The sequence below is a fragment of the Artemia franciscana genome, chromosome 14, assembly GCF_032884065.1.
Source record: "Artemia franciscana chromosome 14, ASM3288406v1, whole genome shotgun sequence".
Classification (NCBI taxonomy): Eukaryota; Metazoa; Arthropoda; class Branchiopoda; order Anostraca; family Artemiidae; genus Artemia; species Artemia franciscana.
The window spans coordinates 10,421,777-10,449,296 of NC_088876.1; the positions used below are offsets into that span (position 1 = coordinate 10,421,777).

General features: G+C 33.7%; 2 protein-coding genes across 6 annotated transcripts in view; one reads left to right on the plus strand and one right to left on the minus strand.

Moving 5' to 3' along the window:
- LOC136035293 (uncharacterized) overlaps window positions 1–19,311 on the minus strand; it is a 100,772-nt gene extending 81,461 nt beyond the window's left edge. Inside the window, exons 1-3 of one of the 2 annotated variants that reach the window (XM_065716983.1) lie at window positions 19,248–19,291; window positions 15,156–15,370; window positions 3,220–3,520 (exon numbers count right to left, since the gene is read on the minus strand). In XM_065716983.1, coding sequence (XP_065573055.1) covers window positions 3,220–3,464 — 245 coding nt within the window. In that variant the 5' untranslated portion in view covers window positions 3,465–3,520; window positions 15,156–15,370; window positions 19,248–19,291. Of the gene's footprint in view, window positions 1–3,219; window positions 3,521–15,155; window positions 15,371–19,247 lie in introns of both variants that reach the window. The other variant, XM_065716982.1, reaches the window with a different exon arrangement.
- A 66-nt stretch (window positions 19,312–19,377) lies between these two features.
- On the plus strand, window positions 19,378–27,225 carry LOC136035294 (tubulin-folding cofactor B-like). Of its 4 annotated transcripts, none has more exons than XM_065716985.1 (2): window positions 19,378–19,424; window positions 26,287–27,225. In XM_065716985.1, the coding sequence occupies exon 2, from the start codon at window positions 26,291–26,293 to the stop codon at window positions 27,020–27,022; it is 732 nt and encodes a 243-aa protein (XP_065573057.1). In that variant the 5' UTR covers window positions 19,378–19,424; window positions 26,287–26,290; the 3' UTR covers window positions 27,023–27,225. The 4 variants fall into 4 exon arrangements, with proteins under 4 accessions (XP_065573057.1, XP_065573059.1, XP_065573058.1 ...); XM_065716987.1 differs by lacking the exon at window positions 19,378–19,424 and adding an exon at window positions 19,438–19,541; XM_065716986.1 differs by lacking the exon at window positions 19,378–19,424 and adding an exon at window positions 19,570–19,793.
- The last annotated feature ends 295 nt before the right edge of the window (window positions 27,226–27,520 follow it).

Below are 27,520 nucleotides of genomic sequence, written 5' to 3' on the forward strand. Positions count from 1 at the left end.
TTCGTCGTGAGAAAAAATCAGCGGCCACATCAAAGAATCCGAATGCTGTCAAAAAACATAGATCATCAGGAAAAAAAACAACATACAAAAATTATTCTACACAGATGAACATGAGACAAAAGATTTATCAATTGAAAATAATTACAACAAAATTGCACCTAGCCAATAGAAAGCAAAAATCAGAATGTCAGCTTTATAAAAGAATAAAATACTAAGCAGCGCCAAGTAACACAAAGACTTTCAGAGAAAAAAAAATCAAACGGTAAAAATGAAAGCTAAAGGCAAGAGCAAAGAAATAGAGGATGCCATTTCAGCACGATCACAATGCAATCCAAAGTAAAGCTAAATCAGTTAATCATAATTGCACACAGTCTGAAGAGACGAAATTATTGATTGAATAACGATTGGAAACATTAGGAATTATTTCAGCCAAATTAGATTTATTTGCAAAATAAACGATCTGATAAATAAGTAAAGAATGAAGAGAATTATTTGCAATTTACCAAACAGTTCATTTTATAAGCTCTTATTTCAGCTAGTTATAAGGTTTCCAAAAGTCATAGTAGGTTAAAGTAACTATAGAATAAAAACAGTTTCAGTAACTGTAAAATCAAATGATAAATCCCAGTAACTGCAAAATAAATCCTTAGAAATTAAGTAAATAAAACTGAATAATGTTCAACTCTTTTTTAATTGTTTGTGACGTCAATTTACCAAACAAAGCACAAGAAGTTATTATGTTGCAACAATTAAATCTATTGTTTGACAAAAAAAAAATTCTTTAAAATGAAACTAAAGACCAACATTAACAGTTAAAACAAAAAGACATTATTTTACGCTGATAGAGTCTGCTCCCATCCTCAATCTCCTTGGTCTTTACACTACAGTTTCAATAGAAATTTACTGAAAACATTTTCTAGTACAGCAAATACAGTCTATTAAGAAATGCAAAATTTTATTGATAAACTGCCTTTCAAAACATTTGGCTCCAAAAATTTTATTGTTGGAAATAAAAAAGAATAAAGAAGCGCTTCTATTCTTGAGCTATTGTTTTTTTTTTTTTTTGTTTTTTTTTTTATCCCTTTCGTGGAGAACTACATATTCAATGTTAAAGCATTGGCAAACAGGGTGAAACTAGCGTAGAGAACGGGGAGTTAGGAGGGGGGGAGCAAAAACCACTTTGAGAAAAAGGCTCATTTAAGTGTACATACTTTTCAAAATACGATATTTCTCTAAATAAAGGGAATAATCTTTACCTCCAGAAGACCACCAATTTGGACACAGAAGACTTACCCTCTCATTACAACACTTCGATATTTGAGAAACAAGTCTTTTCGACTAAACACTATTTTTTTTGCAATAAGAGGGAAACTAACACCCTTTCAGCACCCGCATTGCTGTCCAAATATATTCTTTCAAATACAGGGAATCTAAGGGTTAAACCCCCCCCCCAAAAAAAAAAACAAAAGCCCAACTATCCCTGCTCTATTAGCTGGTGCTTCCCTGTGCAATAGTTAGTTTCACTGGATGAAAAGGCTATAGTAACGTTTCCTCTTATGGGCTGTGTATAGGTTTAGGGACAAATGGGCCAAGAAACTCCAGTATGGCCTCTGAAACTGGCAGTATATTTAAACAGTCATTCATTAGTTCTGAGCTGATCAGCAAGCATCTTGATTCTCTTCGAGCAAAATTAACACCTTAGTGTGGTGTAGTATCTTTTGTTGATGAGAAAGAACACAAAACCTTTGAATTTTTGATTGAAGAACCGTCTCCCGATATTCTACGACTGCTGTTTTTACCTTAAAGCTGAGAAAAAGCGAACGAACATAAGCCTTGACCAACCTTCATGGAAAATCACATTTTTCATTAAGATTGCGCCCCTTTTTGAGGGTGCTTCGCCCCTTTTTCAAAAATTCAACTTTTTCTTGTGCTGATAACCTTGGATAAATTAAATTGGAATTAATGATTTTAAACATTTAAAATTAAATTATACCCTTTTGGTGTGGCTATTCTCAGAGACACTCCTTATTTAAGACTTTTTGATTAATATTGACACGACTGGCTCTTTATTTACAGTTCACTAGTACACACTTTTTTATTTTAAGACCTACTCAATATGAAGCTTAAAGTGCAGGTGAGATGAAAAATGTAGAACGGAATCATTCGATAACCCTATACGTCAAACCATTACCAGGGTTTAACCCAAAAGAATATAAATATCACAGATCAGAATTATTTTTTTTTATTACTATGATTATTATCATTTGATCATAAGCCAGTAGAGCTGTATTATGCATGCAGAACAAGATTTGTTGCATCGATCTTTTTCAGCTGAATAGAGGATTCCCTGTAGCAGAGCAGATAAAAAAAAGACTAAATTCAACGAAAGCATTGCCAAAATGTTCACCTATTTCAAGACTTCAAATTCCTGCAACACATTTGAGCCAAGGTCCCACTTTTCCTCTCATCCAAAAATAAAATTCATTTGTTTAGTTAAAGCTCACTACCTAGAGATTTGAGGTCTATTAATTGAAGAAGCCAGCCAATACACTTTTTTTAAACATTTTGTGAAAGAAAATATATTCCAGGTCATCTCTGTGTCTCCAAATCGACCCTTTTACTAAAATGTCTTCAACTTGTTTTCAAACAAATAATTAACTTTGTAATTCAAGTGATCTGAATAGCTTTGACGTTGCACAGAAATACAGAAGGTTTCTGATAGCCTCGTCAAAGAAAAATTTTGTTATTATCAATATAACCTTTACTCAATATATAACTTTATACTCAATATATTCAATTTATTCTCAATATATATATATATATATATATATATATATATATATATATATATATATATATATATATATTTATATATATATACACTCAATATACTCAATATATTCAATATACTCGATAGGCTATATTCAATATATTCAACTTTATATTCAATATATAACTATACTCAATTTTGTTATACTCAATATAAATTTTTTGATGCTCAATAATATCAAACATGAAGAAAACAAAATTACTCCTTGCATATTATCCACATCAGTAAAAATCGTGTTAAATTTGACAGAAGGATATGCCGATTTGACTCCCATATAGGATCACAAAGTTTGCTTCTATACCCCCAATGACTATTTCTCAACTAAAACCGACGAGGTTAGTAAAACTATAAATAAATACAACAGAATCTACAAATATTACTGGTCTTACCTTTCTTTATTTAGTGTAGGTAAGTGCTCAACCCATTCTTGGACAGTAATTGGTGACTTTCTGTTGTGAGCGGAGGAAGTATCACAGACTATATCGAGGGTACACTTTTTAGGCTCATCTTCATCAGCAAAGTCTAATGCAGAGGATTCACTCAAAGATCCTGTATCAACAACAGATATAGCTGGCACACTGTTATTAGTGCTATCATTTCCATGGAAACCATCACAACTATTTTCGTCTTCCATTGATGTTAGAAATAATCAGTCATAAGCAATTTACGGATGTATTTGATCCTTTGGTTCTGAAAGAATATACTTTGGATAAATGGTGAGATAAATAATCTTGCTTAAATTTGCCAGGATATAATACAATGAAATGAGCTAACCAAAAAACTTCAACTGAACAGTTCAGAGGCTAAATTGGCGAAGTCCATATTTTGTAACATTTTTAGATTATCGGGCTTGAGAAGCTCTTTAACTCTGACGTTAAAAATAAAATAAACAACAACAAAGAGAGAAAACAACTCAATGAAGAACAAAGAAACGAGACTGCTACCAGTAAAAAGAAAAGATAAAAACTGAAATGACGCGGATATTTCGCCTGTATGAAAACGAGGCGTCTTCAGCACAAAAGAAACAAAGATAAAAACTAAAATAAACTAAAAACAAATAAAACTATTACCAATATCAATAATGTACAATTGTCGCAACTGATCTTCATAGGTCACAGAAGCTACAAAATAGAGTTGCTCCGATGAGAACACCAGTCTCGTTTGGCCGCAGTCTTGTTCGTTTGTTCTTTATTGAATTCTTTTCTCTCTTTATTGTTCTTTCTCATGGCTGGCCAGTTCGGCTTAAGATCTTTCATTCGAAAATAAAATACACAAAAATAATGACTAATATAGCAAGGTAATGAAACAATTTTAGCCGTTCAAGAATGAATAACTACGAACGAGCCAACTTGACCCTATTCGTTTTCAAATGTGTTTAAATGCATTATATACAGTCAATTTGGCTCGGTCGAAATTGGCAAACTTCAGTTTATTGTTTCTAGGTTATAGGCGTTCCACTTTCAGCATTGAAGTAGTTTAAAGATAGTGTTGAACTAAAATCCGGTGATATTGACCGCATTATGACAGAGCAGGTCTCCTAAGATGTTTCAGCCGCCCCGTAAAATGGTGGCCTAAGACTGACTTTTTCAATGCCCCCATCAGTTTCAGCAAAACGAAAGAAAACGTAAAACCATAAACAAATGATATGGAAGCAGAAACAACAAGAAATTATTGGGACACTTTTCAGGGTGTGGACCTGAACTCCTCCAAATTGCCTACTATTCTGACTTTGACTTTATTATATCTAGGTTGTAGGCATTCCTCAGCCAGTATTAAAGTGATTTAAAGACGGTGTTGAACAAAACGTTTGTGACATTTACTGTACTATGATAGGGCAGGTCTCCTTAGATCTCTCAACTCCTACAAAAACAATAGCCTGAGATTTCCCGCTCTTCATTGCCCCTGTCCTCCCCCCAACAGTAAATCTCTTCAGACCCCTCAAAAGAGCGAGATCTGTATGTGCCTGTGATGAAACCAATATGAAAATGCCAATATTTTGAACAGTTTTTCTAGTATACTTTTCAACTTTCAACTTTTTCTTTATTCAGCTTAAAAAAATACAAAAACAATATTATGTCTCAACAGAGAGCAGAGCTCGTAAGGCTGGGACAGTGCAAAAACATAGAAAAAAACATCACATATCATTATACTAATAATTCCAAAATTTAAGACAGCAAAAAAACGATAAGTAAATAACTAAAATCGGGCAGGAGGGGCGTGGGAGGCTATCCCAAACACAGGGACACAAAAACGAAACACACAGATCATAAAATCGAATAATTTAATATTCCATCATCAATGGTGAATAATCAAACATTAGGAAACGCATCTTTAATGATTGCTTTTTTTTAATTTAGCTGAAATCTTTGGGATGGATCAAACAGAATTTTCTCATTCCGCTTATAATTGTTTGCAATGAAGGGTATTTGGTACCTAATCAAAAACCTTCACCTTTCAGAACTTACAAAAGGAATTCGGTACATCCCAGACCGCCGAGGTGGAAGTAAAATTAGCAGAGATACATCATAGAAATAATTTTTTGAATTTTGGATTTGAAAATGCCATGCGTAAATATTTAATACTCGCATATCTTTTAAGTCTAACAAATTTAAGAAAAAGAATAACGTTTTAGGTTCCGAGGCATTTTCAAATTTTGAAGGTCGATGTGAAAAAATTTCCAAGTGCCCTTACTGCCCTATTTTGTAATACCTGTAAGGGTTTTATATGCTTCCAAAGCTATTAAGATAAACAACTGAGCAGTAACTCAAATAAGAAGCAATTAGAGAGTGGTAAAATTATTTTTATTATGGTAAATGGAAAAATATTCTTCACACAATACATCGACCCAATATTTTGAGCAAGCTTTAATCTTAAATACTCAATATGATTATTAAATGACAAAAGGGTGAAATGACAAAATGGATCGATCGTCATACGACCGTAATAATTTAATCAAAACTGGTAACGTGTATTCTTTGTCACTTGTCTTAGAGGTTTGGTTCACAGAGTTAACAGACTTGGTAAGTGTGTGGATGGATTTACTGTTTATTGACAATTTGCATTATGTTGGTAGAGATTATTTCGGTACAAGTACATCTTCTGGAAGCTGCATATAGTTACAAAATTGTAGCAGTTATAGGTATACATATGTTACCGTGGATATCCGAGATAAGTGAATGTCGACATTCACTGGTAAATGTTTAAAAAACCTTTTTTTCAGCGTTGCCAGTTAACTTTCAGTTTTATGCAATGTTTGATGGTGATAGGGAAGGTTAGGTTTTTAACCCAGTTCTGAGATTTACAAGCTAATTTAACCTATCTTTAACTTTTACCATCAAAGTTTGCATAAGACTGAAAAAGCTGATTCGCAAAGCTAATTAAATCAAAGAAATTTCAGACATTCACTGGAGAATGTCAATATTAACAAGATTTCGCACATTCACAGTAACACATACACGCCAAACGCTGAACAGGAGGATTTTCCCAAGAATGAGGATGCAGAAATACGAAAGAAATGCATTCTTAATTCAATTTTTTTACTTTTCTTCAGAGGAATGGGATCACTCTTCAAGCCTTGTCAGGGTGACTCTTATCCCTCCTTTGTGCAATTACGGTATCAGTAGTATTAATACTAAGTGCGAGACCGTGAACAACTTACATACTTGCCTATCAGACACAATTACATAGCCAAACGTATACATTACATACCTAACAATTTACACACTTGAATGGTGGCCCTTGGAGATATGAAAAAAATCAGTCTAAATATTATATTTACTTGAGATCATTAGCTTTTTTAGTTGTCAATCATAGTTTAAAACATCAACTTAACTTTATCAGTAAATTCACATCCAGATTCCCTAAAACACAAATTTCAAAAAAAGAAACAAATCCACATTATTTGTTAAGCAGAAAGTCGGTTCTTCCTATAATCAATTAAAACGAAGACAATTTTTTGTTTCAAATATAAGCAAGAGCACCACTAAAACTTAAACCAATCGAAAATTAAGACGGATGGGGTAATTGTTGCCACTCATACCCTGCTTATGTTCACTGCCTGCTTGCACTTTACTGGAAACAACATTTGTTCAATATTATTATTAGGGACTTGAAGATTCTTCCATATAGGTGTGTTTGTCATCACAACAAATGATAAAACATTTGTAGGTGACAATTGGGGATCTGTTGAACTGTAGCACGCTTTCAGAAAATGGCAAGCAACAAGCTGAACATGACAAGTGGTGGTAAGGCGGGGGATGACGACCCAGCTCCTGCCCATGACCACGTTTGCTCGTTATAAGTTTTAATGTCATCCTTTTTTAATTATATCTGAAAAAGGATGTTTTATTTCTATTCGTTCTTTTTAATTGTTTATGTAATTTTTTTCTTTCATATATGAGAGTGCTACTCTCATTTCAGAGGGTCAATCAATTACGTTCAACACTAAATTGTCATTTTTATATGGCTAGAAACAGGAAATAATCTCACCACGCTTACTTTTTAGTTCAAGCTTATTTGTAATAATGAATCAAGCACAGGAGTATCTTCAACCGGAATATCAGCTGAAGGAAACAACTCTCAACAAACTAGGCAAGAAAGACCTAGATTGATTTATTCGTTCTTTAATTCACAGGAAGGAGGGACATTGACAGTGATATTGACCTTCAGAGTGACAAGGCCAATCTTCTTTACTGATTTTTAAAGAAATTCTCGAAGGTCTTTGAAATTTACGTCAATCTTTAGGAAGAATCATTATTCATGATCTAAAATTTGAATGTAATATTAAGCTACCTGTTTTTCAAAAATGCGACTGATATTCTTCAAAGAATGGCTAAATTCCTTACAATAATATTCATTTCTATCTAAAATCAGCAGGAATTTTTCAAGTATTTTCTGCTCAACATCACAGCGATTTATGATAATTCTTGAAAAGGTCGCCCAAATCGAAAGATTTAGAAGTTTACTCGTCATTACATTCAATAAATAAGATGCAAACTGCTTAGACGAAAACAAAGTTATTGGCAATTTGGCTGTGCTAAAAAAAATAATGGGATTCCTTTGTTTAGTTTCTTTCTGTTTTCAAATTTGCATCACCACTTCATTTTTCGTGGTAGCTTGCAGTAATAAATATTCGGAATAATGGAAAACACCCTGATTTTTGTTATAAGTGGAGTATACACGGCTGTCACAAAAGAAAGACTAAAAAAAGACTAAAATTTTACTCCAACTTTAATTCTTCAACTGAATGTATAGTTAAAACAATAAAAAAAAAACCTCGGTTTTGTTCAAATTACAGGCCGGCGAAAAAAAAATCTTTGCCAGATATTACATACTAAAGACTATCGCGTGATATCCAAAACTTACAACTTCAACATTTTTAGATTACTAAGCCTTAGAGTCCACGCCGCAGCAGAATTCAGAATTCTATAGCCCAGAAATTCCAGACTTTTGAAACTTTAAAGCCAACTAACATCTTTATCGAGTAGATCCATCTATCTAAAAGCTACTTGGACGTCTCCTTGACAATAACTATTTCCCCAATAAATCTCTAACAGATCTGGGTACTTCAAAACAGAAGACAGAAAAGGCTCGAAAGTGAAGTACACATTTGAGAATCCATCCCCTGTTTCCATTTGACCCACGATTCTCCTCCCAAAAGCTTCAATTTTATGCGAATTTTCGTGGAAAAGATCGTAGAAAGAATCTGGAAAGCACTATTCTCATGTCCAATTGGCCCAAGGTACTCGGAGAAGAAAAAACATATCTATCCCTCTGATGCAAAGTTGCTGGTGGGTGTTAGGATTTTGGTGGCGGTTGGAATTTTTGCGGGAAAACACTCCAGGCTTCCAGTCATACGCAATGAAATTCTTTGAAAGATTTTGATTCAAATAGGTCTATTTTTCTATTAAAACTTGGTGATGATGAGGGTAGGAAGCATTTCATAGGCCACAGACCCACCTCTAAGTATACAGATTGAAAATCATTACACTGTTTGATTTAAACAAGGTGCTAACAACCAACCTTTCTGCTATAAAAGTCAGCATTTGGGGGGGGGGAGGGAACTATGTACAACTCACACTTAGACTATTTTAACATCTATTCAGGATTTGGCACGTTTTGCACCAATACACCATAAACTCTGCAGTTTATAATTAGCTCAGTTTTGAAGAGGCAAGATAGCTTATTTTTGTAACGAAATATTGCTTAGCTGACTTTTGTACTGAGTGTGAGATTAGTTCGCTTTTGCAGAAAATCACCAAATTCCATAGCATGAACTTGCATCCTTTCTGCACCAAGTCAGGAAGCAGCTCGTTTTTGTACTTTACAGCTTTTGTACTTTAAGTTACCTTACAGCTTGGTTTTGATTTGTTGTTGTCCTGCGCCACCGAGATTCTGCAGCTTTGGACTTAGCTAGCTTTTTCATCAGATTGCGAGTTATCTCGGTTTTGTACTAAATCAAGATTTAACTTGTTATTGCACCAGGTCAATTCTTAAGTCATTTTTATACCGAGCTTCCGAAATTCAATAGCTTTGACTTTTTGACCAAGTCACAGCTTAGGTTGTTATCACACGCTCTCCATCCACAGCTTAAAGCCTCTTTTACACCTAGTCGAGCTTGTACTTAGTTTGCTTCTGTCTGAATGCAGGACTTTAATAGTTTTCGCCCCAAATCCGCATTTTGGACTTAGCACTTTCCGCACTAAGGTATGACCTAGCTCACTTTCAAATCAACTCGTTTTTGCACGTTCTGAGTCTAAGACTTAGCTGGTTTTCGCAGAGAGTTAGAGCTTAACTTGTTTTGGCACCGGGTCAATCCACTACCTGGAGTTACATCTCTTTTACTCTTTGTCAGTGCTTACATTGTTTTTGTCCTGATTGCAGATCTAGGTTGTTTTACTACCGAATATAACTAAGGTCATTTCCACTATAGATCAGAACTTCGCTTGTTTTTGTAATGAGTCAGAAATTACCTTGCATAAACAAAATTTCGCAGCTGGGAATTCAATTTTTTGTACCAAATCAAGATGTCTCTCGGTTTTGCACTGTGTCTTCAAAATTTTGCAATTAGCTTATTTCCACATCAAGTTAGGACTTAAGCTGGTATTTTACAAAGATTCATGATTTAATTCGTTTAATCACCAAGAAAATCTGCATAGATTACTCAGTTTTACATCAAATCAGAACCTTACTTATTTCCCAACCGAATCAGTATGTTCTTGCTTTAAGTCAAGAATTAGCTGATTTTCTCACGGATCAGTCCACAGCTCAGATTTAGGTTGTTTTAAACCAAGTCAGAAATAAGTTATATTTTTACAGCGAGTTTTTTTTACTCACTTTTATACAAAGTCATCAAAACTCTGAAGCTTGGGCTTAGCTCGTTTCAGATTGAGACAGGACAGCTTGGTCCTGCAACAAATCATTACTTATCTCATTTTTGTACTAAGTCAGGAACTAACTTGTTTTCACATGGATTTACTGAAATTCGACTCCTTGGACTTCAATTTCTTTTGGCGCCAAATCAGTAGGCTACTCAGTACTTATTTAGCTTGTTTTTCAATCGAATCAATTCATAGATTGGACTTCGTTGTTAAAACTATGTGCTAAGAGTTTCAGACCTAAGTTTGGATCAAGGAGCCTTTCCAGGAAAAATTGAAAACCAAGCCATAAAATGCATTTGTCCCTTTCCTCCACTCTACAAAAATTTTACGCCTTTCCCCTTAGGCTTTGCCTGGACTTGTATGTACACATAATGCATTCTCTTTTCTAATTCGAGGGAGCATGTCTTGTATCAAGTGATTTTAGGAAAATCAGGGATTTTATTATTAAATTTACTTTTTATTTGAAATATTTTAGCATTATTTTATAGTTAAACTTAAAATATTTTGTAAATAATGCTCAGCGCTTCCAGGGTACTAAATTACAAAAAAAAATTCTCCTCAACAAGTGAAGAACAAATGTAAAAGTTCAAACAAGTAAAAATTTGCCTAAATAAAGTATTTAACTTAAAACGAACCAAACTTACTACAAATAAATAAACAAAACCTGAAAATTTACAGTTAACAAAGAAATCAAGCAGAATATGAATAGAAATCACTACATGTAAGTGTAGCACTGCCATTTCCTCAAACTTTAAAAAGCCAGTGATTGCATTTTCTCTGAAAGAAAAAATTCATGATTTTTCTTTAAGAGACCAAAAAAAAAATAATCAAAATGCTGACCAAACAAGTCAAATTTCACAAAACAATTTTCTTAATATAAATTATACTCTGACTACTGATTTAACTTTACTTTTTAACTTTTCGTTTTAAGTTTACTTTTTCGTTTTAAGTTTTGATGTTGCTCCTTATTTTCAGCTGAAAGAACTTGTTTGTCTGTTTAATTTCTGATCATTTTTAAATAGTGCTGGGAAAATCTGACTCCTCCAGTATGAAAAATTCCTTTCCCCCATGGCAACTCCCTTCATGAAAAGTTTCATCCTTATAAAATTCCCCAAACAGGAAAATTTCCCCCCAGCCAATTTTATATTTGCTGAAAATTTCTTGCAGATGATTCAATTTGAAAAATTTTCCTTGCACACTTTCATATAAAAAAAACTTTAGTTTCTGATTTGCTTTTTAAATCATGCCAGAAACCTACCCCTCCGTGAAAATTTTTTCTGCGAATCCCTCCTCACCCCTAGTAGGAAGTTTCTCTAGCAAAAACTTTCCCCCTTAAGAATTTCTTTCGCGAACCCCCCCCCCCCCCTCCCCCACAGAAATATCCTCTAGAGAGTTCCAGCCCAGGGAAAATTTTCCTCAGACAATACCCCTTAACATCTTCACATGAAAAATTGAGTCTGCAAAGAGAAAATAAGACAAACAAAAAGAATTTTTTATAGGAATTCTGGCAAATTCTCCAGTGTAAAATTTCTGCTTTATAGTCCACCTTCTGGAAAATTCCCTTCCTACAGAAATCCCCCCCCCCAGAAAAAACGTCTGTATGCTTCCCAATGACAAATACTATATATAAACAATGGGCCGATTCAATGACTTACATATCTTTCCCTAGAGGCTGTGGGGGGGGGGGGTCATGTTATCCCCAAAGGCATAGTTACTGGACCTTTCAACTATGTTGAACAAAATGGCTATCTCGAAAAATTGAACAAGCGAGTTTAGGGGGAAAAGGGCGTGGGATAGTAACAAAAAAATCAATGTCGGTAATTAAAAAGGGCACTAGATTTTCCGTCTGATTTCCGAAACTTTTCCGTCTGATTCCAATATTCTGGGACTATTGGTTCGCTACGATCACCCCTGGAAAAAAAATAAAAAAAAATAAACATGCATCAATGAATTTTCTTCTGGCCAAAAAAATCCATATTTTTTCAGATGGGAGCTTAAAACCTCTAAAGTAGGGTTCTCTGATACACTGAAACTGATGGTGTGATTTTCATTAAGATTCCTTTGCATTTAGGGGGTGTTTCTTCCTTTTTCTAAAAATAGGCAAATTTCCTCAGGATCATAGATTTTGACAGGTAACATTAAACTTAATGAATCTTATATGTTTGGAATCAGCATAATAAGCCAATCCTTTTGATGTGTCTATTGATATCAAAATTCAATTGTTTAGAGTTGTGGTTACTATTGTGCCACATTGCTCCTTACTTACATTTTGTTACCACAAAATGTTTGACAATCACTTCCAACTTTTAATCCTTTAGACAACTTACAAAATGTAAGGAAAAATAACTAAGTTAAATCTGAAAGAGCCTATTTACTTATATAATGTATGGTAAAACCAAATTCACATTAAAAAGAAAAATCAACACAAGTAGGAGCACTGTTGAATTGTGGCAATTCCCATAAGTGGGGAGGGAGATTCTGTGTTTCAATGAAGATAAAAAAACTTATTTTCCAAAATCTAGGACGTTTTTTTAATGAAGATACAAAAAATGAATTTTCAAAACCTAGCCCACTCCACCTCAATTGGTGTCTCTTTTCACTACTATCCAATAAACAGACTAATCAATTGGCTATATTAAACTTTCAATTCAAGCAATTCATGTAATTTATATTAAAGCTTTATAATGATGATACTGCCTTTTTTTTTGGGGGGGGGGGCATGGCTATTTGGTTTAATTTCCGGTTGCTCCTCATTGTAATTTCTGATTATTCCTTCATTCATAATATTTTTTTTTTTGGGGGGGGGTGATATTATAGAAACAAGTTAACCTTGTTTTGAGTTTTAAACAAACCCTTATTTTTTTGTGGAAAAAGTATACTTTTTAGATTCAATACTTTGAAAGACGTAAATCTTGTGTAATTACAGACCAGGTCAACCTAGATATGCACCTACAGAAGGTCTACCCACATCAATCTCTTGGGTCCAACTGCATCTATTTTCCTTCTTCTTCTTATGCACGGAGGAATTTTAACAACAATGAAAGTCCTTTTGCCCCTTTGAACTGGTCTTTGTGGTAGATACAAGCTATTCAATATTTAGTAGATTGTCTTCTTCTTTGAGGTGTAAATATGTCTTTAGGGATAGTTGATTCAGTTTGAAGGGGAAATCATATTTAACGACAGCCAACAGTTTTTCAAAAAAAAAACTCATTTTGCATTATCATTCCCCTTTTTACTGATTCATTAGAAACTATTTGACACAGGATGTTTTCCCTCTGATTGGAAAAGAGAATACATCATAGATGTAGGCTACAAAAGAAATATATGCCAAATCTGCTTTTTTTTCAAGTGCTAAAAATTATCAAAGTACTACATTAACGAACAGACTGAGTTTAAGTTCAGGAATCTCTTAAGCAGAAGACATGCTTCTGCCATTACAACTGATGTTACCTTGCAGGAACATAGATGGTAGTTCACAAATTGTTTATGGTACAAAAAAAATTATTTACCACGAAGTTTAGAATTGGACCTTAAAGAGTAAGGAAAAATTTAAAATCTCAAAACAAGCATAAAAAAGTGTACAACTACAGTTTAGCATATTTTTACTAACTTGGAAACTTGTTGTGCTATATGAATAAGATGTTTCCAAGCTTTTTATCTCTCCCTTCTTTCATCTTCTGAGACTTTAAAGAAATTTTGAAAACTGGTCTAAAATCTATTGTAATTTATCACATTTTTTTTAGTTAGAAGTATTTCTCCCTTGGACTATGGGCTGCAGAAAAACTGTACCAATGATTTGAGCCACATTCCAAACTAAATTTTTGTCTTCTTCAAAGCCAAGAGTGATTTTTTTTTTTCTATTACCTTTGGAACCCACCAAGAGGGAACAAGTAGAATTATGAGATTGAGAGCACCTTCAAAGACCCAAATTTTAGATATATATCCACTTCTGAAAGGGCTAGTCACCTAGCTAGACTAGAAAGACCTCCACCCCCACCCCCACCCCACACACCTTTAGGGCACTGAATTTGACGGACTTTGAAAAATCTTATGCAAACACCAGCTACCATTCATCCAATCCACTGTCCATACCAGCAATGTTGCCTAGATAATTAAGGTTCAACAACTACAAGGTGAAAAAATACTTCTTAAGTAGAGTAACAGTCTAAACATAGGTCTAGATAGGTGTTTTCATCCTCATATTTCTCCCTGCCTTCAGTACCTTTAAGGTTTGAAAGTTTCTATATGGAAGTAAAATCACAATTTCCCAAAGTACCAAGCTGAAATAGTCAAAATCAAGACTAATACACCGAGAAAGACAAAGTTTATACCAAACTTGACAACAAAAAAATACAAATCTAAGTATGGTAAAGACACACAGTCTTTGAAACCTTATAAGTAGGAAAGGGATGGAGGCAGGACCACAAAACTTTTACAAGGACCCTACTGTAAGCTAAAAATCCATTCACAAAAGCTTCATTTGCATAGCTTTTGAATACATTGCAAGATAGCAAAAGACCAACTAAACATGGATTTAATCTTAATTTGGGTTTCCAGTTCATTCCACTAGCTGAAGGCCTATTAGCAATGGGATCTGTCACACACTGAGGTTTAGATAATACTAAAATGAAAAATTGGCTAATTTTAGACCCATTTCCAATAAGGTTTAGCTAGCATCTAAAGCTATCCAGAGCCAAGCTCAAGTTTATTTGAACATCTTTGAATTTTTTTGAGGGTCAGTCAATTAGAAAGCTTCAATTCTTATTATTATATGCAGGAAAGAATACTAAACAGTACATTCAGCCTAAAAAATCTATCTTTTTAATTGAGACAGATCAATCAGATCATTCATCTTAACATCTTTTATTGATCAAACTATTTTTTGTGAAATGAGATCTATATACAAATGCTATTACTAAAGACAAATTATGATAGCACCAAGCTACCTGAAGTCAATTTAGTTAGAGGTCTCAGTTTTTATTAGCTCCAATGAAGTATGTATTTCCTTTAAATCCCTTCTTATGACCTAATCCAGCCCTTGCTATGGATGTCCAGCTTTTTATACCCCAGATGAATAGGCAATGATCATAATTTATGGCAATCTAATATCCTTCATCCTTAAAATGTGTCCAATAATCTTAATCTTACTTCCATTATAGCCCTAGAAAATGGGGAACCAAATTTTCTGTAAATCTTAAAGTTTGATATAAATCATCCTAACATGTAACTAAAATTATCCTTAGGTAACTCTACTGAAACAAACTTAACATATATCCCTCAACCTTTCAAAGCTCTCTTGTTTCAGAGTCATACAAGCATTAGCAGAAATCCAGTTTAAGCATTGGAATAAACTGTCAATTTTCCACCATAAGCACATTCTGCTAAGGGTGCACACTTCCCATTGCAGCAAAAAACGGTTTTACTACAGCATTAGTAATACACCTATTCGTAAATCACCTGCATCCTATTATCAAAGCCATGGCTTGGACCACCAAACTTTGTCCACAGCTCCCATAAAGGCCTCCACACTAGGGGCTGAGACTGCTTATTCACTTAGGGAGTTCCAGAGCCCCATGAATCTAGTTGGGAAGACGTTGTTTGCAGTACAGCTTCATGGTATGTCCTCTAGTTCTTGTTGACTGGTCAGGTTCAAGCATATTTTGTTGCAAGGACTGTATATGAAGCATTTTGTACACCATGATGACATCCACATGCTTCTGTTGATAGGAGAGGGTAGTAATCTGTAACATCTCCAGGTTTTTTTTCTTGTCACCTTCATTTAATGGGATTACCACACACATGCCAAATTCCAGTTTTGGTTGAACAAGTTCTCAATATATCTTTGACATCAGCTTTGGTGATCTACTGCAGAATGTTTTTTTTTTACAATTTCCAGGGTCTGGAGCACTTTCAAAGCAATTGAATCCACATGTTGGTCAAACTTAAGTTCTTCATCCGCAGGTGTACCCAGGTCCCTTTCAGCATGCAAGGAATCAGATATGTAATCATTCCACATATGTAATAGTGACCCCTAAAATTCTTTCTGGCAAAATGAATGTTGAATTCTAACCTCCAGAGTTCTGAGAGTTTGCCAGCTTGTAATAGGACTTCCTCTTCAGCTGTTTCTTCAGGGCTGATGATTTTTGAATCATCAGCATACAGGTTCTTTTTGTTTTTGGCAGATTATGGGGCATTGTCACTCCACTTTCTACTTAAGTACTATCTGAGTAAAATGTCTTATTACACCTTTACACTCTGTCTTCTATTGTCAGAAATGCTATCACCCACCCCACAAACTCTTGGCTTACCCCAACTGCATTTAATTTCACCTGTAGTCATGACAACATACTTTGTTAAAATCTAGGAGAATGAGATCTACTGGGATTCCTCTGTCTAGGAGATCAGTGAAAAAATTGTATGCATCTAACAGATTTATATCAATGGATCATCCTGATCTAAATCCATGCTGACTCTGTATAATAAGATTGTTGGAGGCAAGGTGTCTGACATTAGCAGTATTTACTATTCCTTCCAGAATTTCCCCAACAATTTATGTAAGTAGTAATTTGTTTGGTCTAATCAACTACCATCATTATGGATAGGGGTGGCATTAGCATTCTGCTAATTTTGAGTCACTATCTTTGTATCCAGGGACTTTTGGAAAAGTGCTGCAAGAGGTAAGGCCAATTCTGTATGAGCTTCCTTTAATGTCCAAGGGTATATTTCATCAGGCCCAACAGATTTGTTCTGGCTCAGGTTTTTCAGTCTAGCCTTAATTCCATTTTTACTGAAAGTATTTGGTAACATTAGTTAATCAACTGTATACTTAGGTTGATTGGAAGGTGGATCTCTATCTTTTCTGTAGATTAGTTGAAAAAACAAACTTTCTAATAAAGAAGTTTTTCAAAGACAATTAAAGGCCATATTAAACTTAAGATCAACAAAAATAAAAATCTATATTAATTCAAACTCAAAATGACCAGAAATTACTATTAAAGAATAAATGAAACCCAAAACAAGCAAAAACTGAATAAACAGCCATAGCAAACAAATATATAAACAGTACCTTATAAATGAATAAATAAATCCTAAAACAAGTAAAACTTAAATTTAATATGCAAATCAAGCATAAAAAACATTTATTATTAAAGATCAAATAAAACCCAGGAGGACATTCAAAGAATCTGTTAAATCCATTAGTCAAAACTTGACACCATTTTTTTCTCCTGCTGTGTTATCAACCATTGAAAGTCTTAGTAACCTATCCACTGATTGAAGCTTTGGTAAAATTCTAGTTAATTGACTTCTTGCTAGCTCGGAAAGGGTTTAGGTTAGGAAACGAAACTTTTTGGGATGAATCTACAGACAAAAGTGTGTCTGGGAAGGTATATTGAAGCAGCTACCTCCACTCCTTCTCCCTCTAGAGGGCCCTGACCTTTGATGACCTTTAAAAATATCTGTGTTATAAAAGTGAAACCTTGCAAAATAGATCTTCTGAGTACAACAAAATTGTTTTCAGCTTCATAACTTTGCTCAATTTCATTTTATAAGGTTTCAAAGATATGCAAATATATTTCCTAAATTTTGAAAAAAAAACATTGATATGGCTCAAAATTCTACTCAAATAACAAGAATTGCATTTTCAGAACTAAAATTAGAGAAAAAGCAACTAGTAATTGAAAATTAAGGTAAAATCTTGTTTTGTCAAAATTTCAATAGGTATAGACCTGTCATGTAGGCAAATTTCAGGGCCCTCTAGAGGGAGAAGGAGTGGAGGTGGTTACTTTAAAATACATTCCCAGGACATACTTTAGCCTGTAGACCCATCCCTGAAAATTTCATTTTCTAGTAAAATTGTAGTTAATTGACTTCTTGCAATCCCAGAAAGGGTTTAGGTTAGGAAAATGAAACTTTCAGGGATGAATCTACAGACTAAAGTATGTCCTGGGAAGGTATTTTGAAGCAACTACCTCTACTCCTTCTCCCTTTAAAGGGCCCTGACCTTTGATGGCCTTTAAAAATATGTATGTTATAAAAGTGAAACCTTGCAATATGGATCTTCTGCCTAATTGAAGTACAACAAAGTTGTTTTTGGCTTTGTAACTTTGCTCAGTTTTATTTAATAAGGTTTTAAAGATATGCAAATACTTTTCCTACATTTTGAAAAAAAAAATTATATGGCTCAAAATTCTACTCAAATAACAGGAATTGCATTTTCAGAATTAAAGGCAGAGAAAAGCAACTAGAAACTGAAAATTAAAGGTTAAATGTTGTTTTGTCAAAAATTTCAATAGGTATAGACCTGTCATGTAGGCAAATTTCAGGGCCCTCTAGAGGGAGGAGTGGAGGTGGGTACTTTAAAACACCTTCCCTGAAAGTTTCATTTTCCTAACCTAAGCCTTTTCTGAGATAGCAAGAAGTCAATTAACTAGAATTTTACTGAAGCTTTCAAGAAATTACTGAATGTTGAGCAGAGGGGTGTTCAGTGGAACTAGCAGTGGCATGTATCTGATATTTTATCAGCCACATTAGTAACTATGGATTGATTCACAGATTAATAATGATCATAATTTGCCCCAAAGTGCAAATTAAGGTGGTTAAGGTAATAAAAAACAACTTTATATTTATACATAACACAAGATAGTTCATGTATCTCTTGACAAATATGATATGATAAAGATGATACAAAAACATAGGCCTATTTTGAAAAGTTGCTTCTTTGGCACATAGGCCTATGATGTTATATTTGAGTGTTATATTTAGAAATAGTGTTGAATGGCACCAATGTCTTATTAATATGGAATTTATTTCATATCAGGCTATGCACAAGATTAAAACTTGTGAACTTAGTATTCATTTTTGGTTGTCACTAGAGCTAGGCTATGGGTTTGACTTGTAGGAGTAACAAAGGTAGGACATTGCCTGGTAACTGATTGTTTACCCTACAAATGAGGACTATAGGATTTTTAATTTTATCCAGTCATATTATATATTATCACATGAGCTTAAGCCAGTTTAATAACTGACTAGGCTACTACCTGGTCTTCTTTCTGTATTTAAAGTAAAAATTCAGGTGTTAGTCATCAATTTAGGTTCTGTTTCTTCCTAAGAACAGTTACGAATTTAAGCAGTCCTGTCACTATACAATAAATTTTTAATTTTGTTGACTTCTGCGCCTAAATTTGAAATAGTTGCACGTGATTATTGTGGAATTAGTAAGTTTTTCAAATAACCTATAGGCTATTACGGAAATATCGCTCACCTTTTACCGAACATTTTGTGACAAAACAAGTTTTCTTCGATAAGACAGTGCTTTATAATCTACAAAGGGGGTTAGCCTTGATTTATTTGAGAGGCATTTCTTTATATGGTCATTTACCTTAAATCGCATTGTCCAGCGAAATAAGGATTAAATCCTGTAGAATCGCTGGTTAGTGATGACGATGGTTGGATGTCTCAACAGCATCCCACTCAGTTTGCCATGGCTTTGATGACCATTCTCCATCAACAGCTCTTTTAAAGGCAGCAGTGCTGGGGGTAGTGACTGCTTTTTTGGTGAGAGAATTCCACAAACTCACTATTCTGTAAGTGAAGAAGTTATTGCGTAGTCTAGTGGCAGCTCTCTTCTGATACAGTTTTCGACTATGCCCCCTAGTTCTGGCAGACTGGTCAAGTTGAAATAGCATATTTAATGGAGAGTTGTAATTCAGGAGCTTATGTGTCATGATAATATCACCGCTTTTATGTCTGTAGACAAGAGTGGGGAGTTTCAGCCTCTTCAGACAGGATGAGTAGTTTAAATATTTGCATCCCTCAATTGCTTTTGTAGCCTGTCTCTGAACTGTTTCTAACTTCTGCTGGTCACCTCTGTTGAGCACTGTTTAACACTGCTTTCTGTTCTTTCTTCTCATAGGCTATGCAATTATAGAGAATCAACTTTTTTTATTCCCTGGAAAGTGATAAAATTAACTCAAATTTTGTTAAGAGCATGTTTAGTAGATAATACCACATTTATTGTTCAGTAAAATTCTAGTTGATTGACTTTTGGCTGTCTCAGAAAGGGGTTAGATTAGGAAAATGAAACTTTCAGGGGCAGGGCTAAAGGCTTAAGTATGTCTTGGGAAGGTATTTTGAAGTACCCACCTCGACTCCTTCTCCCTCTAAAGAGCCCTGAGTTTTGCCTACATGACAGGTCTATACCTATTGAAATTTGGCAAAACAACATTTTACCTTAATTTTTAGCTACCAGTTGCTTTTTCTCTGCCTTTAGTTCTGAAAATGCAATTCCTGATATTTGATTAGAATTCTGAGCCATATCAATGTTTTTTTTCAAAATCTAGGAAATGTATTTGCATATTTTTAAAACCTTAAAAATAGGGATTGAGCAAGGGGTAGGCTAAATGTTGGTATTACTAGAACAGTCTTTTTGGGTCATGAAACTATTGTTAATAGATGCATTTTGACTTTTTGAACATCTTTTCTCTCTTGCAAAATCACTGTTATGGAGTTATTCTGGCCCAAATATTCTTGTATTCATACTTATAAAATTGCAATCATTTCTGTTTTGTTGATTGGAAATTTGAAATTGCTAACATTTTAAGACTTTCAATTGATCTATGTCTTTTAGAGACAACTTGCACGAATTTTGGATGTTTTTAGAGAAGATAATTTATGAAAGAATCTACCTAAAATAATTCACCTTTGGAATGCACTTAACCTAACCTCTATCTAATATCCATTTTCTATTGTGCATATTATCATCAAATAATGCTCAAACAAGAAAAAAGGGCTAACTTTGAATAAAAATAACTTGCTTACCATAATGCAGTCCTTTTGTATTCTCTTGGCTGGCTGCAAATGTCAGTCAATCAAGTTGAACAGAAAAATAACCAATTTTCAGTTTAAATAACTCCATAATGGTGAGTTTGTGGTAGTTTTGCAAGAGAGAAAAGATGTTCAAAAAGTCAAAATGCATCTATTAACAATAGTTTCATGACCCCCAAAAATTGTTCCAGTAATACCAACATTGACCAAGCAAGGTTGTGAAGCTGAAAACAATTTTGTTGTACTTCATTCAAGCAGAAGATCTATTTTTCAAGATTTCACTTTTATAACACACTTATTTTTGAAGGTCATTGATGGTCAGTGCCCTCTAGAGGGAGAAGGAGTAGAGGTGGGTACTTTAAAATACCTTCCTGGGATATACTTTAGTCTGTAGACCCATCCCTGAAAGTTTCATTTTCCTAACCTAACCCCTTTCTGAGATAGCAAGAAGTCACTCAACTAGAGTTTTACTGAAATATAGCCTACCCTGAATTAGTATATATAAGGGTGGGAGTGAAGTTCATTTCTAATAAAAATGCATGTTAAATTTGGATTCAGGATGTAATTGTGACTATAGAGATAAGTTTGTTTTTTTAGCTAGGCTACCTGAATAGTCTGTTTTATGAACATTACCTCCAGAGACTAAAATAAGCACCAAGAATATCTTGGTGTCCAGTGCTTCATTTCCTCAGCTTGTAACTTAAACTAGGTAACTACCTAGTTTATGCCTTCTGTACTATCCTAAAAACAAATAAAGAAAGATTCCTATGTCACTTAACTTAGAAAAAAGTCTTGGCTATTTATCAGATTTTTAAGTTAATGTGGTAGAAGTAGGCCTATAGTATATGGGCAGAAATCAGATAACTTACAGGATCCCCAGTACCATTATGTCCATTAGGGACATATCCCTGTATCAGCACTCTCTATATGGCTTTCAGTTGTTCCATCAAAGTTGTATTCCTCTGAGTCAAATGGCTATTGTGGTTTTGTAATTTAAAACCAATGATAAGGGTCTCCCTTACCCTAGTCTGTGAGTCATGTTTGTAAAAATGTTCTCTTCAAAATTGGTCCAGGCTGTTTTTGAAAATTAAGTTTTCAGATTTCACAACTATTTCTGGAAGTTAGTTCCAGTCAGCCACTGCTTAGACACTCTGATAATTGGCCCTTGATCTATTTATTACAATGGGGCTTGAATATTTTTTCTTGGTGTCCTCTTGTGGTATTTATTTTTGAAGAGAGAGATATACTGTGAGATATAGCAACACATATACTCTGAAAGCAGCAACAACCAAGCTGGGCTACAACCACGTTGACCAACTCAAGAGACTATGTGACCTTCTAGTATCTTGAGAATATGATTAATTTGAAGAATTTCTAGTGTTTCTGGAATTTTTTCTACTGAGGATAAAACAGAGGCAGGTTACAAATAGGCAAGCTACCTTTATTAAATGTAACAATTCAAGAATCATTTCTTTTTTTTTGTCTCTATTGTTTTGCAATGACCCCAGTAGAGGATGTCAGTGACAAAATTCAATGCCCCATCTAGGCGATGCTGATCCAGAAAAAATATATAGGGGCTTGATTTGTATATTAAATTGAAGGCATGATAGTTTTTAACACTTTTGGGAACAGTGTTTTAAAGTATAAACCTTCACAAGTTGATGATACTTCACTTCCTTAGAATTGATGTATACCAAAGAAGTATGAAAACAATAAAGCAAGCTCACTACATGCTTCCAAAACCCCAAAGGAATACTACAAAGTCCTTTGTATTAAAGTATGTCAAGTGATGTAATCTTACATTACTGAGTGGTTTGCATCAACTGAACTCATACAGGTCATTCTAGTTGAACAAGAGTGCTTGTTTATACTAAACAGAGGTGCAACAAATTTCAAAAACCAACTGAGTTTTTCAAAAATGACCTAGACATTGAGAGACTAAAATATATTAGCTGATATTGCTGATAAAAACAACTGTCTTAAAAAAACATCCTTAGTGTAGGAAAGTACATTACACAAGAGTCTGCAGTTGTAGAAATGCTATGTGAAGTACGTTAAGCTTCTCCAAGTAGTTCCAATCATGACAACAGGATAATGGTCATTTAGTGCCCTTAGATGTCATATCTTTATATCAAACATGAGACAGAAATGATTGAACAACTTGGCTGTTCTTCATTCCCACCATTATGTTTTGAATGAATTGGATATCCAACTAGTCATCAACAACTTTATATTCGTTAATTTAGCAAGACAGTGAACATTTACACCTTTTTGAATACACTCTAGCCCTAATAATGATATTTAAAGCAATATTAAAAATCTTTATAAAACAGAAAATTAAACGCATATATAATGTTAACTTTCCCATTTTGAAATATTAGTACTAGTCTAGTATTTTATTGCTGCTACATTACTATAGTACTGCATTAGTGATTGTCAAATATTTAAGTATTTTTAGTGTGTAAGACTCAATTAAAACCCATTATTTACATGCTTTTTGACTGAAATCATTAGGCATACTATATTAACTTTATTGAAGCATTAACTTTGAGATATTGTTTTTATTTTAAACCTAGATGCTCATTCAAAGTACTCATATATTAGCTATTTTACTTATTAATCAAAGTGATATTATTGTGCACCTGCAATATATTTTAATTCTTTTAATGATATTTTAGGATTTATTTGAATATATTTTCATTCTTTTCACTGCTATATATTCATTGTCCTGTAATTTTCTATAAGCATAATACTACTATAATTTACAGTAGTAATTATGTTAATTTATATTTACAACCTGTAAATTAAACTAGCTTTATATAAAAACATCATGCATGTTTAAGTTTCGTTTTTCAGACCTGGAAAATGTGTCAAGGTTGTCAAGTTTCATGGAGTGTTGAGTTATCTAGAGTCACGTTTTCGAGGTTATAATATTGATCATATGACACTAAATTGCTTGAAACTGTAATCTGTAAATTAAATTAGTTTTTAACAAAAATATCATGTGTGTTCAAGTTTTTTTTTCAAAGCCAAAAAGTGCATCAGGGTTGTCGAGTTTCTGGAGTGTTGAGTTATCTAGATTCACGTTTTCGAGGCTTTCGTAGCTTATATGACATGAGCTTAAATAAAGCTCCTCATTGTTTAGATAATGCTGAAAAAGTTAGTAGGAAATTAAAGTCTATTGTTATGGACTAGTAAATATTCTAACAGGATAAAAGGTGTTTAGTAAGCCCAAAATTTACTAGCTTTCCTGTAAAATTCCTGAAATATAAGCTAACTTTGGTTTTAGGGTGCTCTAACATCCTTCTTTGTAAGTAGTCAGCAAATGCACAACAGTTGTGTGTAGGCAGAGCTCCTAATATACCTAATTTATGAATCTTTTTTTTTTGGAAAGATATGCAGTGCCTCATATCTACAGAATATACTCATTTTTAGATTGAAGCCAAAAAGGAAAACAAAAATACTGTAAAAACGGAAATTTTCATTTATAACCCTGTCTGCCCATTGAGGAGGGAAATGGAGTATCTAGATAGGCTACTTAAAGATAATTGTTCCTTAAGAACTATGTCTAGTGATAAACCTTATATATTCACAGGTTTTCAAATTCTTCTAATTGTTAATAACTTAAAACTGTTGATCCGTAAAATTTAACTAAAACAGCTCAGCAGCATTTTTACAAGTTGACAGTCACACAATTTACCAAGTTTAAAAAGTCACCAAAACCATGGTAAACACTGTTTACATGACTTTAACTTATTTCAAGCTTAATGGGAGATCTGTTTAAACTAGCCATAAGTTAGCTTGAACAAAGTCAGATCCAATCTTGTCTTTTTAAGAGCTTGATGTCGTGGACTAAAAAACAAAATATAATTAAAAACTTAAAAAAAAAAGATTTTTTTGACCAGGAATAATTTAATTGGATATTTAGTCTTAAAAGGGATAGCAAGATAGCTAGAAATTTTCATTTTTCATGGCAGCAAGAATTTTTTGTTTATTTTTTAGTACATTTTCAGGTAAAAGCTGTTTTATTTATTTGTGTCTTATTTGCCTGAAAATTGTTGAGTGGTATTTTAACTAGATGTTTACATATAATACAACCTAAATGTGATGTTTGGCCTAAAGGATTACTAGTACTTTTGAACTCTTACTAGAATATGACTATTGTTGCCCTCCTTTCTTGTTTATCCCACCTGAATATAAATTTGTTTATGTTATTACTACTAGCAAATGGAAAGAATCACTGGCGCTATGCTGTGACGTAGTTTCGTAAAAATCCTTAGGGGGGGGGCGAAGTTGCAGCCAATTTTCCCAATGAAGTGAAGATGACAGTGGAAACTTAAAAGTGAGTAGTATATCACCATAAAGGAAATATATACTGAAGAAAACTGACCTGTTTTTCTTGATCCTTGAATTATGCAGGGTTATTTTAATTTTGACAAATTTTTTTTGCAGAAGCTAAGTTTCACCCGGGGGGGGGCAATTTTGGGCCTGGAGGGGGAAGTTGTTCCCCTGCCCCATAGTAAATCACGCCCTTGACGCTATGCATAAGAACGTGTCCTTACCAAAAAATGAAGGCAATCTATGGCAACATAAAGGTGTAAGTGTTTTTGAATATATGGTTGGCATCATATAAAATATGAAGATAAAACTTTGTATGTAAGCTAGTGAAATGAAAAACCCTGCCTTTGTAGGTATGGTTATGATATTGCCAATTGAATTAAAAGTTTATCATAATGACCCAAAAAAGTAGAAAATAAAAATGACAATTATCATACAAAGAACTAGAGAATTTTTGCTGAAGAAATTTTCGAAAAGAATAAAGAACCCCTCACAATACTGTCACCATATCGAACACATACTTCAGAGTGCCGTACATTTACATTAAAATTTCTCTTAAACATAAAATAGAACACTGAATAAAAGTTGTCTCAGTTATAAAATTTTTTCAACAGATTCATGTTATTTTTGTTCTTATAATTATTATTTTATTTTTATTTTTAAAGAATCCTCCCTTCCCCCCAGGCATTTAAGAGGTTAATTTTAAGGCTAAAATTCCGACTTCTTGGTGTAGTATTTTCTCCAGTTTTTTTTTTTTTTTTTTTTTTTTTTTTTTCATTGTATATATCCTAAAGAGGAAGGTGTCTTATGACACATCTTAGAGGTTTTTGATTCTATTCTCTATTAATATAAAGAGTTTATTATGCTTAATATAACATGATCTAACATGGTCCTTCTCATCTTCTTTTTTTATAGGAAAATGTCTTTTCAAGTCGTAACATCGGATTTTGTCAATGTATTTGTCAAGAGTAATTTAACATCATTTACAGCAGAAAAGAGATTTGCAAAAGATTTGACAGTGCTTGAACTTAAAGGAAAATTAGAATTGATGACTGGTGCATCACCTGCTACTATGACTATTGACGTGCAAACAGAAGAAGGCAATCATGTTTGTAGTTTAAATGATGATTCAAAGTTGATTGGGTCTTACCCTATAGATGATTTAATGGCTTTGTTTGTGACAGATAAGGCAAAGGTAGCTAGTGAATTTGATGATTTAACTAAAGTAAAGAAATTTGAGCTTTCAGAAGAAGAATATTCAAAGAAGCAAAACACACTTAAATCATTTCTTGAAAATAATAAACTTGGGAAATACAATGAAGAAATTGCTGCACAACAAAGGGAAAAACTTGAAAAGCAGAAACAAGATGAAGAAGAAAAATTGAAATCTATTGTTATTGGTAGTAGATGTGAAGTCACTGTCCCGGGTCAGCCCACTAGAAGAGGTGTCATTAAATATGTAGGTAAAGTGCATTTTCAAGCAGGTGATTGGGTAGGTGTTCAATATGATGAACCTTTTGGAAAAAATGATGGCAGTGTTAGTGGAAAAAGGTATTTTGACTGTCCACCAAAATATGGAAGTTTTGTAAAAATAGCTAATGTGATTTGTGGTGATTTTCCGGAAGAGATTGAGGGTTTAGATGAATTCTGAAATTCGTAGCCTATATTTGCTTACATTAGAAAATGTGAGCTGAATTTGTATATGTGGCTTGTTTCTTTTTGCTTGTTTTTTTTTATTATTGTTTAGGTCTTGAATGTTTTCAGAAGCTTTAAAAGACAAGGATCATGTTTCCTATGTTATCTTTATTTTGTAATACATTTTTGGCCATTAAATAACAGGTCCTGTAAATCATGTCAATGCATTCGTTTAATTCATTTTGACGTGTTATAACGCAGTTGTTCCCCTTCTACTTAGCCGACTAAGTTTTGGGACTAAAAATAATTCATACTAGGGCTAACGAAACATACTGACGTAGGTATATACACTTCCTATGTGGGAAGAAGGGAGTAAGGACGCTGAAAAGGATTGTCCACTGTAAATTACCACTGGCAAGTTTAACCTAGTTTTCTTAACTGCCAGGAAAGATAGGTACAAGCTCTATGAGTTTTATAAACGTTAAATGTATTAAATTCCAGTGAAGATATGGAG